This window comes from Bufo bufo, chromosome 6 (genome assembly GCF_905171765.1).
Source record: "Bufo bufo chromosome 6, aBufBuf1.1, whole genome shotgun sequence".
Lineage (NCBI taxonomy): Eukaryota > Metazoa > Chordata > Amphibia > Anura > Bufonidae > Bufo > Bufo bufo.
In genome coordinates this window covers 162,607,214-162,624,229 of record NC_053394.1, presented here as the reverse complement: position 1 = coordinate 162,624,229, position 17,016 = coordinate 162,607,214, and the positions used below count along the sequence as shown (strand labels likewise).

Here is a 17,016-nt window from a genome sequence, read left to right as displayed (position 1 = left end):
CTTGGCCACAGGGTTTGGAGATCAATAAATCCAACGATTCAGACTTTAATGAACTGTGCTTCTGTGTTTTCCAGGATGACGACTCTGAGATAGTGGGATTTTGTGGTGTTGGGTTAGTATGAGCGTCCTTCTATTACTCCCATTGTCACTTGATACTGCTATACTGGTCCTCACTGTAGAACTGTCTCCTAGGTCTGACTCTTCTTGTACTGAGTATGATCTTGCGGACAGCAGAATCTGCCCGGGGCAGGAGACCCTCTCCCCACAATGCTTTCACATACTCCGGGTACTGGGACGAGGCAGTTATGGAAAGGTAACTATGCTAATTCTAATACCCGTGCACATCCTTTGCCCTTTAATGCTGCGGATAACTTTTTAGATTTTTACCCGCCCTCAAAGCCTCCACTAGGTCTAGAAGCTTAAAAGTGACAACCCATATTTGTTCCATTCAGTAAGGCTTGGGGCGTCCAGAATAGATTAAGAATGAAATCACTATGTAGCACAGTTACTGGTAATGAGACCTGAGCTACAGTTCATCACCTCCACTGTATCTTATGACTCAGCTGCTCCAGTATATGACGTGTAGCCACTATGGAGTTATAACTACCAGTTGTCGCATTCCTGTCAAACTGGTATGGGAAGATCATCATGTCACATACTCCTCTCCTATATATAAAGTGCAGCTGATACACCAAAGGATGTGGTTGTAATGAGGTAGTTACGCGAATATGTTCAAAATGTTCAACATGCCCTGGAGGTAATAATGATTCCTCTGTTATCACTCCTAGGATGAAGTAATAAATAGACAACTAGGTTCTCCCATCTCTATTGTCAGTAGGATGACACCTTCCAATCAGAGCTGACACCCTACTGGGAAAAAAAAAAAAAAAAGTATTTTCGGTACACTCCCATCACTAGTGAGTGAAATCCATATGCCCTTGTGTAAATCTCCTATTGACTGGAATAGGAACAGATTAGGCCCCACCTAGTGGTGGCAGCAGGACAGTGCAGTAGGACCTGGGATCAGTGTAAGAAAATAGTGCTCATGTGAATAGAAAATAACAGCAGGTACAGTTTATCTGGCTGTTCTCTCCTTATTAACTCTTTCTCTTAAGGTCTTTCAGGTGAGGAAGGTGACCGGCTCAAATTCGGGAAGAATTTTTGCTATGAAGGTTTTGCAAAAGGTGAGCTTATTGGATGTATGAATATTCTGTAAAATGTTGCAGACAGGATTGTTCTGCCCAGGCGCTAACCCAATAGTAGGCCCCTCATACAAAAGGGCCCCCAAGGTCCAGCAGAAGACAGATGACTTTGGAGCCAGTCACTTGCCACTACCTATAGACCTTAGTGGTGATGTAGACAGTGTGTACAATAGTAAGGCTACTTTCACACTAGTGTTTTTGCAGCAGGGTTCAGCAAAAACTCTTCCGTTACTGATAATACAATCATCTGCATCTGTTATAAACGGATCCGGTTGTATTATCTTTAACATTGCCAAGACGGATCCGTCATGAACTCCATTAAAAGTCAATGGGGGACAGATCCATTTTTTATTGTGACAGAGAAAACTGATCCGTCCCCATTGACTTTCATTGGGGGTCATTCCCTTGCTCCACATCCCAAGACGGAAAGCAAACCGCAGCATGTTGCGGCTTGCTCTCCGGTCTGGGAACGCAACTAAACGGAACGGAATGCATTTTGGAGCATTCCTTTCTTCACAGTTCAGTTTTGTCCCCATTGACAATGAATGGGGACAAAACTGAAGCGTTTTCTTTCGGTATTGTGCCCCTATGACGGAACTTAATACCAGAAAACTTTAACGCTAGTGTGAAAGTAGCCTAACAAAAATTACATTCCTATCGTAAGTGGACCTGCACGTCTAGATGGAGAGGTCATTTTCTCTGGTATGATCGGTTTTACAGAAAATGGGCACTTGGGCAACAATGAAACTAGTCACCGCCACCCCACTCTTCCCATTTGTAACATACTGTATGTGCCTGCATATATATACACGCAAATCGCATATTTTTACAGATATTACACATTACACCCATTTTACAATACATCCATATAATACCCCAAAAAATACTGCCATTGAAACTGGAAAAAAATATAGAAATGTTATAAAAAGTATTTACAGTTGTAAGAAAACGTATGTGAACCCTTTGGAATGATATGCATTTCTGCACAAATTGGTCATAAAATGTGATCTGATCTTCATCTAAGTCACAACAATAGACAATCACAGTCTGCTTAAACTAATAACACACAAAGAATTAAATGTTACCATGTTTTTATTGAACACACCATGTAAATATTCAGAGTGCAGGTGGAAAAAGTATGTGAACCCCTAGACTAATGACATCTCCAAGAGCTAATTGGAGTGAGGTGTCAGCCAACTGGAGTCCAGTCAATGAGATGAGATTGGAGGTGTTGGTTACAGCTGCCCTGCCCTATAAAAAAAACACACACCAGTTCTGGGTTTGCTTTTCACAAGAAGCATTACCTGATGTGAATGATGCCTCGCACAAAAGAGCTTTTAGAAGACGTACGATTAAGAATTGTTTACTTGCGTAAAGCTGGAAAGGGTTATAAAAGTATCTCCAAAAGCCTTGCTGTTCATCAGTCCACGGTAAGACAAATTGTCTATAAATGGAGAAAGTTCAGCACTGCTGCTTCTCTCCCTAGGAGTGGCCGTCCTGTAGAGATGACTGCAAGAGCACAGCGCAGACTGCTCAATGAGGTGAAGAAGAATCCTAGAGTGTCAGCTAAAGACTTACAAAAGTCTCTGGCATATGCTAACATCCCTGTTAGCGAATCTACGATACGTAAAACACTAAACAAGAATGGATTTCATGGCAGGATACCACAGAGGAAGCCACTGCTGTCCAAAAAAACAACATTGCTACACGTTTACAGTTTGCACAAGAGCACCTGGATGTTCCACAGCAGTACTGGCAAAAATATTCTGTGGACAGATGAAACCAAAGTTGAGTTGTTTGGAAGAAACACACAACAATATGTGTGGAGAAAAAGAGGCACAGCACACCAACATCAAAAACCTCATCCCAACTGTGAAGTATGGTGGTGGGGGCATCATGGTTTGGGGCTGCTTTGCTGCGTCAGGGCCTGGACGGATTGCTATCATCGAAGGAAAAATGAATTCCCAAGTTTATCAAGACATTTTCCAGGAGAACCTAAGGCCATCTGTCCACCAGCTGAAGCTCAACAGAAGATGGGTGTTGCAACAGGACAACGACCCAAAGCATAGAAGAAAATCAACAACAGAATAGCTTAAACAGAAGAAAATACGCCTTCTGGAGTGGCCCAGTCAGAGTCCTGACCTCAACCCGATTGAGATGCTGTGGCATGACCTCAAGAAAGCGATTCACACCAGACATCCCAAGAATATTGCTGAACTGAAACAGTTCTGTAAAGAGGAATGGTGAAGAATTACTCCTGACCGTTGTGCACGTCTGATCTGCAACTACAGGAAACGTTTGGTTGACGTTATTGCTGCCAAAGGAGGTTCAACCAGTTATTAAATCCAAGGGTTCACATACTTTTTCCACCTGCACTGTGAATGTGTACATGGTGTGTTCAATAAAAACATGGTAACATTTAATTCTTTGTGTGTTATTAGATTAAGCAGAATGTGATTGTCTATTGTTGTGACTTAGATGAAGATCAGATCACATTTTATGACCAATTTGTGCAGAAATCAATATCATTACACAGGGTTCACATACTTTTTCTTGCAACTGTACATACAATATACAAATAAAACTACTATATAGTGCACACATAACACTGCCTTATATTTCTCACAATAGTGCCATTCAGTGCTTAAATTGGAATTCCCGCTCATTCTCGACTTAGGAGTCTGGTGGGCGGTCTGTCCGTGATTAACAACAATCTCTATACGTGAACTTAAAGGGAACCTGTCACCGGGATTTTGTGTATAGAGCTGAGGACATGGGTTGCTAGATTGCCGCTAGCACATCCGCAATACCCAGTCCCCATAGCTCTGTGTAAAAAAACTATTTGATACATATGCAAATTAACCTGAGAGGAGTCCTGTCCCTGAGATGAGACCTATAATGCTCCCCCATAAGCACGGGCATCTCACACAGATAGTATTCATCTCAGACAACCCCTTTAAACAGGAAAGTCTGTCTGTCACTGACGGGACCTCTCACTGTTCTCCCAAGCCAAGAATGAACAGGAATTTCAAGAATACATTACATGTTCTACTGAAATTTTATAGCGGTCTGCTTTGCTCTCTAACATGGTGCCTGCAGACAGGACTGCATATAAGATGTGACTGGCTGCTTTTAAATAAAACAAATAATGCTGCCATAGAATGTCTAAATAGTAAAGGAACTACTTGCAGATTTCCTGATTGGATAGGGCTGTGGAGGGATTAATGTTACTGTCCCTGGTATTTCAGGGCAGTGAAGGTTTACATGTTCCATTCTCAGTTTGCTCCTGAAGGCTCAATGCTTAGCGTTCTCCTGGGAAACGGGGCCCTGGGCCCAGCTCGCCAGCCGATTAAACCATTCCTGTCATCTGATTGGCCCAAGAAACCCCCATCTGACTCTGATTCCAAATTAAACTAGTGAAGTAAATTACTGTTATAAGGGTACAAATACTCTAGATCAGGGTTTCTCAACTTCAGTCCTCAGGGTTCACCTGCCGGTCATGATTTGAGAATATCCCACAGAATGAATACCTGCGGTAAGTCCTGATGCACTGACACTAATTATATCACCTGCTCAATACTAAGGAAGTCCTAAAAACATGACCAGCAGGTGGGCCCTGAGGACTGGAGTTGAGGAACACTTCTCTAGATGATCAGGGAGTTGGACAGATGGCCCTAGATCTGACGTGTTTCTGTCCTTTAGATCTTGTAACATGAGTTTTTTCCAGACACCTCCTGCATTGAACTGTGACTTGGTCTTTCTTTAGGCGCTGCTAATTTGTCATGCTAAAGATACTGAGCACGCAACAGCAGAGCGCAGTGTCCTGGAGGCCGTCCGACACCCCTTCATTGTCGACTTGGTGTATGCGTTTCAAACCCACGGAAAACTCTACCTGATTCTGGAGTGTCTGAGTGGTGAGTTCACTCAAAATTCTAATCTTCCGATATGTCATGGATCCGGAGTCTTGGAGCGCTACTAGCCCATCATGGCCCATGAACTGCACAGAGAGGTTTCTGAAAACCTGAAACAACATGCTAAACAACGGCCCATTCAGTGCTTTGTATAACTGCCTGTAAAGAAATCTCCATAACATTCAGTTTTATGCCTTTATTAAGGTTAAAGGGGTTCTGCACTTTGTTTAAACTGATGATCTATCCTCTGGATAGACACCCCGGACCGCCGCCAATCAGCTGTTTGAGAAGGCAGCGGCGCTCCAGCAGCGCCAAGGCCTTCTCACCATTCACCGCTGGCACAGTGACGTAACGACTAGTATCAACTGGGCTGGGGGCGGGGCTAAGCTCCATTTTAAAGGGAACCTGTCACCAGGATTTTGGGCATAGAGCTGAGGACATAGGTTGCTAGATGGCTGCTAGCACATCCGCAATAGCCAGTCCCCAAAGCTCTGTGTGCTTTTATTGTGTATAAAAACCGATTTGATACATATGCAAATTAACCTGAGATGAGTCAGCGCTTGATAATATGACTCTTCTCTGGTCACACAAGTAAGATATGACTCTTTTATGTTAATTTGCATATGTATCAAATCGTTTTTTTTACACAATAAAAGCACAGAGAGCTATGGGGACTAGATATTGCGGATGTGCTAGCGGCCATCTAGCAACCCATGTCCTCAGCTCTATACCCAAAATCCCAGTGACAGGTTCCCTTTAAGTGAACGGAGCTTAGCCGCGCCCAGGCCAGTTGATAGTAGTCGTGACGTAACTGTGCAGGCAGTAAACAGTGAGAAGGCCGCAGCGCTGCTGGAGCGCCGCTGCCTTCTCAAACAGCTGATCGGCGGGGGTCCTGGGTGTCGGACCCCTGCCGATCAGATGCTGATAATCTATCCAGAGGATAGATCATCAGTTTAAACAAACTGCAGAACCCCTTTAAGATTTTAGCCCCTGTTTTACTGTGAATTCTGACATCTGGGAATAAGATTACACAGCCTAGTTGAATTAAAAAGTTTAGTAAGTGCGATTAAATACATAAAAGATAAAACAAATAACTCATATACATAGTAAAAAAAAGTCACTGTGACCTGTGTTCCCTGGGTAGGCTCCGGTCGGCCATCCTGGCGTTGCAGTTGCATAGCCAACCTTCTTGTCGACTGTCCTAGCAGTGAACACGCCCATAGCCAACTCATCTGTGACATCACCGGGCTCACTGCTAGGCGGAAGTCTCTGCCTAGCATGGTGATGTAAAGCCCGGTATGTCACTGGCAAAAAAAAAAACAGACCTTGCACTGCTGATGCCAATACATAATTCGTATTGCTACATCTGTAACAACGTGCATGGTGAAATGGTAAAAAATGCCATAACTGCTGTTTTGTTAATCCCACAGAAAACAGTACAAAAAATTAATGCATTTTATGAAGTGTCAAATGGTGGCAATAAAAACTATAGCTCGTCCTAAAAAAATAAAAAAAAGCCCTCACACTACTTGGTCAACAAAAAAAACCTGTTATAGCTTTTGAATGTGGCAGAAAAAAGATTTGTAAAAAGTGTTTTTATTGTGCAAAAGTAGCAAAGCATTAAAAAAATATAGAAATTCTTATCGGCATAATGATGTACTGTCCCACGTACTACCACAGCAACACTGTAAAAACAACACCCTAAAAAGCAAAGGCTGTTTTTATTGTAGCCCTATTTTTCCTTCCTCAAAATAGCTCAATACACCTGGGGGTTGTCCAGGATTTTTATACTGAGCGCCTCTCAGGATAACCCATCAACTTCTGATCGGCAGGGGTCTGACAACCACACCTCTGCCCATTGCAGCTGTTCCGAAGTAGCTCCAGTGACAGAAGTCTGCGCAAGAACTGCCATGGAGGTGGTTACTGCAGTGCTGTTCCCATTCACTTCACCATTCAGTTCCTGTGCTGGATGTCAGATCACCTTCTTTCAGATAATGATGGCCTGTCCTGAGGCTAGGCCATCAGTATAAAAATCCTGGAATACTCCTTTAACTCCTCTACTGATTAGCCTGAACACCGCTTGTTCAATCAGAAAAGGATAATACGGTTTTGAACTAACGAAGTTTAGGATATGTGGCTGCAGGAGGAGGAGGAGGGACGCATCTCAGGGGTGATTTACACAACCGTGAAAGGCCTGGTAAACATCGCCCATGTGTCGGCTGCATCTCCCGGACCAACCGCAGCTCCTCAGTCTGAACCGAACTGAGTGCATTATAGTGATTTATGGTGCAGTCTGTTCCTGTCTGACTGTTGGTCTATTATACTGTACTCACATAATGATGTGAGTACAGTAAATTAGATCCGCAATCACATAGGAACTGATTGTATCATAAATCATTATGATGTGGTCAGTTTGGGTCAGGGGAGCCTTGGTCATCCTTATGCTACAATTAAGTGAGCTAAAACCGCGTTCTTGGTCTTGTTTTAAAGCTGACAATCTAAGCATTGGACAAGACTTGTTTCTAGCTTCCATAAACTGTATATACAACCTGTAAAAACAGGTCCCAGTGAGAACTGAATAAACCCACAGGTTGTATCTCCAGTTTTATGGCGGCTTGATCTTGGTCTTGTTTTAAAGCAAAAATTTAACATTTACAGTTGTAGCTCAACTGTAGCCTGAGATATTCCAGGTTAAAACAGCCTCCTATTCAACCTGGTATGATCTCATTCAGCCTGGAGCAAGAGAGGGGCAGTGGGAGACAGGCTGCAGGCAGAAGATGAGAGAATAAATCACCATCTCCCTTTATAACTGTCAAAGACCCCAGGGAGAGAATCACATGAACTTCTATGCATGTTATCAACCCCTTCCCCCTATTAATTACAGAAGATACTTGCTCTATGAATGTCACTTTTTTAAAAGTTTTTTTCCCTCCCTAGAAAAGGGGTGACATGGTAGCTCAGTGGTTAGTATTGGGCTGGGATGACATGGTGGCCCAGTGGTTAGTACTGGGCTGGGGTCTTCAGTTCAAACCCAAGAGAAACATCTGCTTGGAGTTTATATGTCCTCCCCGTGTTTGCAGGGGTTTCCTCTGGGTATTTTGATTTCGTATGAAACGCCTAAAGACATACTGATAGGGAATCTAGATGATTGTAACCCCTGCATCTAACTAGATACTCTTTGATGTAACAATCTAGGTGTTTACCAGCATCTGAATCACTGCATCAAATAAGCCAAACTAAACACTTGCACCCCGCACACACAAACATCAATAAACTTTCCATTTTACACTTCCCCTATCCTGTCCATACCTAATTTTTAGGTATGCAGACGACTTCTCTAGCGATAACTGATACAGATTTCTATTAAAGGGTAACTGTCCTATTATTTTTTTTAATGTCATTGGATTGGTCTGACTAAGTTTACCTTAGTTCCATAGTAATACTTTTGTATAGGTATTGAATTACCTAGTAATTGCAGCATGTTCTTTCCTCCCCCAGGCATTTCAGTGGTGCGGCTACAGCGTTGCTAGGTGTCCTCCGTCTCCTATCTTCTATATACAGAAGACGGAGGACGTAGTAGTGGGCAGTCCCGAACGCTGCGTGCGCGCTCCCGTCGGATCGGGATAGTGCCAATATTCATAATAAAAATACGCGATTAGAATATTCGCGATCAACTACTCAGGAGGAAGAGGGCGTGTTTAGGTCTGGAGAAAGCCGATTGGTTGGGGTGAGGCTGCGTGTTCCCGAGATGAGCCGAATTAATTCTGGGTAGTTAGGGAGGGAGGTCTTAGCCTCAGGGTAAGGGCATCGGTGGCCATCTTGAGAAGATAGTCAGAAAGAAGTCTTGTGAGGAGCGGTTGTTATGGACGGAATCTTATTAAACAAGTGGTATGTGAACACAATAATTAGTGATTATGGATTATCACCACAGCAGCAACAACATATATGAAAATTGAATTTTGAGTGAAAATATGACAGTTATCCTTTAAGATTTCACAGAACATTCAGACATTTTTCCCAAGTGTCTCCTCAATGGCACTCACAGGAGGGTTTCCCCTCTTCCCCAAGGATAGGAAACAACATAAGAGCAGCTGATAAAAGCCTTTACATGCTTCAATTGTTTCCTGTCCGACGGGAAGGTGTAGGAGTGCTTCTGTCAATTTCATCATTGGACAATTATTATTTCCTTGTCCAGCCTGTTCTTTTCCCTGGGTTCTATGGGAGGGCTGGCACAGGTAGTGAGCGGTCTGGTCTTCCGGGGATGCACTTCTGGTTCAGGACTTCCAGTTTTTCCGAGCTTCATGTGGCTTGGGGCAGAACCAGATATTCGGCATAAGATGCAGGTAGTGGATCCATGGAACTGTTGGCTCAGCATGCAGCGTATTCTACTTCCCGCCATGGCGAATTCTGGAGAGATCCATCCCTCCTGTATTCTGTGGGTTGGTTAACGGGGGGTGAGGAGTTTATTTTGCACCTGACATTTTTTCACATACTGTATGTGCTTTGTTGAAATATAGTGATTAAAGAGGCCCCCTTCTTTTAGGACTATTTTAAGATATACAGTCTTATTAAATAGGAAATAAATTCGGTCATTGACTCCTTCATCTCCTCAGCCTTCTGGTTAAAAAAACAACCTTGATCTGTCCAGTTTCCACATTGATTTAGATGAGGGTGAAGTTCTCTTAGAGGGTGATCCTGATTCTTCTGAGGATGGGTCAGACCATCTGTTTTGTTTTACCGGGGACACTGATTGTCCCCTTAAACCATAAGAGAAACTATGAAGATTGAGGACATTAAAGAACCCCAATCAATTCAAGACCAGCATCTCCATGTCCTAGGAGAGGTGTTCTTCCCATCTATAATAATGGTAAACTAATTTCTAAAGAATGGAGGGAATTGGAGAAAAGAACAGGAACTTCTAGAGCACTTACAGTAAAATAAAATATCCCTTTGCTGAAGAGGATACTGAGCTCTGGGATAAAACCCTAAAAATTGATGCTCTGGTAGCCCAAATTTCTAAAAAAAAATCTGCCCTACAGCTTGAAGAAATGGGTCTATTCAGAGATCTGATGGATAAAAAGTGTGAATGTCTTTTGGGAGACAAATACAGCTATGTTTTGGCTTAGTATTGCAGCCACTTGTACTGCTAGATCTCTATCAGTATGGCTGAATGAGCTGGAGGACCATCTAGCAGCAGGAACTTTTAGAGAAGAGATTCTCTCCTCCTTGCAAGCTTTAACTTTTTAGCAGAAGTCTCCACTGATGTGGTTAAGCTATCAGTCGGGTCAGCCGCTTTAGCCAATGCCACTCATAGGACTGTCTGGCTAGATCAAACAGTCAGCTCTGCTCCATACCATGTGAAGGAGATAGACTTTTTGGGTCCATCCTAGATGACATCTTGGATAATGCCTCAGATGAGAAAAAAATTATTTCCTTATTAATCAAGGTTATTTCATCAGAAATGTTCCTTTTGTAACCAAAAGAGAAGTAAAACAGACCAAAAGAAAAAGGCATATGGGAAATGGCAGTTTCAGAAGAATATATACAAAGGCTTCCTCTTCAATCCTGATAACTCCACCTGTCAGCCGCAATGATGCCATCCTTCCTGTTGCGATAAGAATTCTTCCATCAAACCAGGGGAGAGATAACTTCTTCTCCCTGTATTATTAGTGCCATAAAGGCAGGTTACAAACTGCAATTTGTCCCTCTCAACAGGTTTTTGTTAATCAAATGTCTGTTACACACATACAGTCAACTAACATACAGTCAATCATTCTGCAAAAACAGGTTCTGGTCCCCATCCCTTTAGAACAAAAAGGTCAAGGCTTTTACTCTCCAGTATTTTTAGTTCAAAAACCGAATGGGACTTATAGATTAATTATAGATGTCAGATTCCTGAATCGGTACAAACATTACAAAAAATTAATTGCTTAAAAACTACAATAAATTTGCTTTCTCTAGTCTGCGATATGATAACTCTTTATCTCTTTGATGCATATTATCATGTTCCAATTTTTCAAGATTATCAGAAGTATCTGATAATTGCCCTTTTTTTTTTTTTTTTGTAAGAAACTACTACATTTTCAGTTCCAGGCTCTGCCATTTGGTTTGTCTTCAACCCCCAGGATCTTCTCAGAAATGATGGCGTAAGTCTCAAATACTCTTCATCTTAAAGAGATCCTGGTGGTCCTGTATCTCGACGACTTCCTGTATCTTTAAAAGAGGTACTTCTCCACTTGCAAATAGTCCTCTAGACCTTCTCCTCCCTGGGATGGCTGGTGGAAAAATCATATCTATCTCCACGGCAACAAAAAGTCTATTTGGGAGTCCTCCTGGATTCTCATCAGTTGACATCTTATCTCCCTCATTAAAAATGTAATTTAAAAATATTCCTTCTTTCGTGGTCTCTACGACCTCAAGAAGAGATGTTATAACCATTCCAGGACTACTTACATCCTCTATTCTTTCAGTCAGGTGGGTTCAAGCCCATACAGGAATCCGCTAAAATTTCCTGTTATCCTCCTGGGACAAAAGTCAATCCTCTTTAGACAAAATTTTTTTTAATCCCTGATCTAGTAAAATGCACTCTCAGTTGGCGGATGATTAAGAGAAATCTGCAATAAGGTGTTCCCTGGTGCCTTGAAAATCAGAAAGTGATAACCACAGACACCAGCTGTGGTTATCAGCTGGTTGGGGATCACACACTAGACACACAACATGGTCCAGGGGGTTTGGGATCAGAGCTGAAGCCTAACCTCTTCCAATCAGAGAGAATTGTCGGTAGTATTTCAGGCCCTAACTGCTCTTGAGGAGACTGTAAAATCTCGTCATGTAAAGATCCTATCAGACAATGTGACAAAGTTGTCCATGATATCGCATTTTTTTTTCCCTAGGCAGAAAAGAATATACACTATTGAGGAATTGAAGTTGAGCAATTTGTTTTGTTTTTTTGCTTTCCCTCCTTCGAGCAATTATGCTTTTTTTTTTTTTTTAGGCTAAAGCAGATGCATGAGTGCTTGTTTTTTGCAACACTTTCTAAGCTGACTCCTTTGCAACAAAACCCTGTTTATGTTTGTAAATGACATGCATTGTTCTGATTTCTGTGTCTGTTTTTATGTTTTATTTAATTTTTTTTTTCTTTTATGGTAATTTATTAAACTTTTAACAATTTTTTTTTTTTATTGTAATGCATTGGAATACTTACGTGTGCATAAATAATACTCACAGGAATCTTCTTGGACATACCTAGAGTATACCTTTTATCCCAGGTTGCCATATAGAGCTGACCGCCCTAGTGATTGTCGCATTTTTTTATTTTTTTCCTGTGGGTGTCACATTCATTAGTGATTGAAACATCACAGAAATTTAACAGCTGCAATCAGGGCAGCTGGTTGTTACCCGGGGGTTATAGTTGACAACCCCAGCTAATCCTCCCGTAGGCACAGCAGCGATGCCCACAGGATCATTTGCATCTACCTGTACATCCATAAGCACTAATAGTTACACTATTTCAGTTCCCTAACATGTCACATTTGGCCAAAGCTTGAATTATAACTTCCACAAATTTGCTTTCTGCTATAGGTGGGGAATTGTTCCTGCACTTGGAAAGAGAAGGGATCTTCATGGAGGATACAGCCTGGTATGTCCTGCTGGCTGTGGGTGCAGTAGTGTGGCTTTATTTCTGTTTGATTCCTGGTATGTATTTTGTCACATAGCTTCTACTTGGCGGAGATTACCCTTGCTCTAGGACACCTGCATTCTCTGGGGATCATATACAGGGATCTGAAACCAGAAAATGTCATGCTTGGCGCCCATGGTAAGTGAGTGACAGTTGGACATCTGTGTGCGTTCTGTTTTTGCTGTCGTGTATGTCAATCTGTATGCAGTGGTGAAGGATACAGTTGTTTTTAGTTATCCTTTATGTATACAGTAGCAGCATTGTGGCTTACAACCTGACTCTTCTGTTTTATTCATTAGGTCACATCAAACTCACTGACTTTGGACTGTGCAAGGAGTCAATTCATGGAGACAGCATGACACACACCTTCTGTGGAACCGTAGAGTATATGTATGTCCTGTTCTTGCAAGAGTAAAAGACTGTATAGTCTTTATACAAAAGTTTGTGTTCCCCCTCATTCTAAATGAAAAGATATTAAGGGAGAATTAGCATATTCATAGTCTATCCTAGCATCAGTATCAGGTTGGTGGCTTCTCATCTCTTGGTACTGCTGATCAGTTGTTTGAAGGGGCCAGTGTGCTTGTGCTAGTCTCTTCAAGGTTTACTTCAGACCATTGACCTGAATGCTGTCTACTGCGTCAGTGCAGGGTATTGAATGGGACAGAAGCCTCATTACCTCCTATCTGTATGTAGATTGCTCGAAGTGAATATTGAATAGGCCGTAGGATAGGCCATCAATATTCTGATCCCAGAAAACCCCTCTTAAGAAAATAAACAGAAATATGATTTTCATTCGTATGTGAGCGCCGAAAATAGTCGAGCAGGACACATGCTATTTTCGAAGGTCCCATTGAAATGAATGGGCGGCGCACCCTGCAAGCATGGCCCCCGCTCCATTCACTTCTATAGGGCTGACAGAAATACCTGAGCCAGTGCTTGGCTATTTTTGGTGCTCTCTTATGGAAATGAATGGAAGGTGGCCGCGAATGCCTGGTGCACCCTCTGGGACTTTGCTGGCACAGGTGTGGGTCCCCAATGTTTGAAATGGAAATAACCCTTTAAGTTTTGCATGGATAAAACTAGTGAAAAAAAGGCCAATTTCTTTTTTAAATTTCATGTAATTAGTTTAATCAAATGAGTGCCACAACATATACCATTCATCCAATAACACAGTGGTTATGTCTTAGGCCTCCATTTTTCTTTTAGTGAACTTTCAGCCTTTAGGAGGTATGCAGGATCTGTGAACAGAAACACCACACCCATGTACAGACGTTTTTATTGTAGCTTTAGTAGAAGATAGAGGACAAGGCTGCTAGACATTAGATTATGTTCTCTCACCATCCTCCCTTTCCTTTGTGACATTTGAAGGCCTGTGGTGTCATCACAATGTCACTGGTTTCCATTGCAAAGATGTTACCTGCTTTGGGGTCCTAATGCTTAGACACTATGTTTAGGATTTTTTTAAGACAGGAAGTTGATCATTTCTGGTCCCTGTCACTTCTGGAGGACCAGGCTGACACCGTGTCAGTCCCATCTCATTAATAACCAAGCGCTATGTAGCATAAGGGGGATTTGAGTCATTTATCTTTTATTTTCAGCTTCTTAGACAACTCTAAGATCTTAAAGATCTTACAAGTGATGACCTATCTTCAGGATAGGCCATCACTATCTGATCAGTGGGGGTCCGACACCCCACAACTGTTCTGCAGTAGCTCCGTCTATTGTCTAGTGGACTGAGCTGGTTACTGCCGTGCTGCTCCTATTGAAATAAATGGAACCACCGCTGGAGTAACCACCTCCATCGTCTGCACTTAGGGAATCAATTTCACTTAGAGAATCAACAAAGAAAAGGTATTTGACAAGATATGTCTGAACTTTGGCATAAAACTGTTGAACATACACAAACCAAAAATATAAACGGTAGGCTTTCTCTTTCTCTGAAATTTTTAGTCACAATTGCAAAATGTGCAGACTAAACGTGCAATGTCTTAAAGCGTGTTATGTGCGTTCTTGGATTTGCTGCTTCTGGAGCTGCAAGCTCTGCGCTCAGTGGATGCTCCCTGTAAAACATGCTGTCTCTTCGAAAATGGAGCTCAGGGATATATAAACTCCTGTGTGCATATAATACAGACTTGCATAGGTGTTTCTACTATACTCAAGAGTATGTATATCACTTTTGAGCTCCATTTCCCAGCATTAAACTTGTTGGTTGAACATTTGTCACTGATGCCAGGAAATGTTCACACATAGATTCAGTAAGGCATGACTTTGTAGAGTAAGTTGTAGTCAAAGAAGAAGGTTTCAATGTGCCTCAGTGGACCAGAAGGGAGAGGCTCCATTCAAGGCCTCTGTCGCAGATTCCGTCAAAAACACTGGACAAAAAATTCCTGCATGCAGGACTTTTTTGGCCGGTAAAAAAAACAGGATTCCGAACGAAAAACCGAACGGACTCCATTGTAGTCTGTTCAGGTCAGGTATGTGCCTTATCCTGCACTTCTGTCATTTCTATTGTTCTCCTCTAAAGGAGTAGAACAAGGGAAATCTGTTGCGTGTTGTGACTCTGCCTTACAGAAAAAGTCGCCGTATGAGATTTGAAGTAGCTGACAAGGGTAGCTGTTAGACAACTACTTCTCATCGAATAAATTAAAGGCAGGTAATGTCGTCTGGAGCAGAAACGTCTGAGCTCACAAGAGACATATTACACATAAGGATTTAAGGCGAAACATTGAACATAGTATCATTTATCAAAGTCTTGCCTTTTCTGTCTTCCAGGGCCCCTGAAATTTTTGCTCGCAAAGGACACAACCGGGCAGTGGACTGGTGGAGTCTAGGGATTCTGTTGTACGATATGCTGACTGGTTCAGTGAGTGTCCAGTGTTGTCTCACATTGTGTCATTTTCTAGTTTTTGTTTCAGGTTTTTGACTAACCCCTTAAACAGAACCTGTCACCTGGAAAATGCATATTAAACTGCCAACATTACATTATAGAAGCCAGTAGATTGATTCTACAGTTGTTTTTGTTCTTGGTGTCAGATGCGCCTAATGCCGCAAAAAATACTTTTATTCCCCTGCTTGTGATATGTAAATTAGAGTCTTGAAGCATACTCGCACATACGGCTTGCCCTTGTCATTCCCGTATTGCACTCTGCCGTTGTGAACTACAGACTTCTATAAGGTAATGGTGGCGGTTTAATGTGCATTTTCTTGACAAGTTACCTTTAAAGACCCAAGTTTGTTTGGACCTAAATACCCACTTACATTTTATTGCTTCTCCTGCAGCAACCATATGATTTTTTTTGTTTCATAGACATGGCTGTATCGGGCCTTTTTTTATGTCAGAGAAATTGTCTTTTTTGGCACTATTTGGGTGTACATATGAATTATTGTGGGCTTTTTTTTATTACCTTTTGTTTTTACCTATTAACATGTACCTCGAGTTATAAACAAGTTTTCAGAAATTAATAGTACAGGTGAATATAAGTAACTTTGCAATATACCTTATTAAAAAATGATCCTTACTCATGGGCTTCTCAGGCTGGTTTTACTGTTTCCCTTCACTCAGCCTCTTATATCAATTAACTCTCCATCTTCAGCCTCACACACAAAAGTTTATGGAGGGCTGAGGAGGTTGCTGCCAGCCAACAGTAGCAGAGCCTTATCTTACTAGAAAAAGTAGAGTTAAAATTGCTAAGTGTAGCAGAGCTAAGGAACTGCAGTTTGTGTGTCATCTAGCGAAGAGCAAAGCATTTTTAATAATTCTTTAATAAGATATATTAGAAAGTTTCTTATAGTCTGTATGCTAATACATTGTGATCTGTGTTACTGTGACACAGTCTTTTTTAACAGCACGCTTATTACACAGACAGTCCCTTTCAAGGCTTATTGCACAGGGGTTCTCCAATCCTAAATGGTGTCACTGGAAAACCCAATAACTTGATCGAAGGGGAGCCACCTTTGATCAGGCCACAGTCAAGAGTGATTAAAGGGTTTATCTCATCTCGCTATTTCTAAGGTGAAATGAGACACAGTCCAGACCAACTCCCGACCAGGAAACAGCAGAGCACTTGAGAGCTACGGAAACAGCGTAGCACAGAAAACTATGCATGGTAGTGAGAGCTACTGAAACAGCAGAGTGCCGGAGCACTCTGCTGTTTCCCGGCCAGGAAGTGGTCAGGACTGTGCCTCATCTCGCCTTACTAACGGCGAGATGAGACAAACCCTTTAA

General features: G+C 42.0%; 1 protein-coding gene across 1 annotated transcript in view; it reads left to right on the top strand.

Moving 5' to 3' along the window:
- Nucleotides 1-17,016, top strand: part of RPS6KB2 (ribosomal protein S6 kinase B2) — a 41,434-nt gene that overhangs the window by 1,985 nt on the left and 22,433 nt on the right. The window contains exons 2-9 of the mRNA XM_040434639.1: nucleotides 75-112; nucleotides 193-313; nucleotides 1,116-1,184; nucleotides 4,969-5,116; nucleotides 12,695-12,752; nucleotides 12,829-12,929; nucleotides 13,091-13,181; nucleotides 15,564-15,654. Coding sequence (XP_040290573.1) covers nucleotides 75-112; nucleotides 193-313; nucleotides 1,116-1,184; nucleotides 4,969-5,116; nucleotides 12,695-12,752; nucleotides 12,829-12,929; nucleotides 13,091-13,181; nucleotides 15,564-15,654 — 717 coding nt within the window. The remainder of the gene's footprint in view (nucleotides 1-74; nucleotides 113-192; nucleotides 314-1,115; nucleotides 1,185-4,968; nucleotides 5,117-12,694; nucleotides 12,753-12,828; nucleotides 12,930-13,090; nucleotides 13,182-15,563; nucleotides 15,655-17,016) is intronic.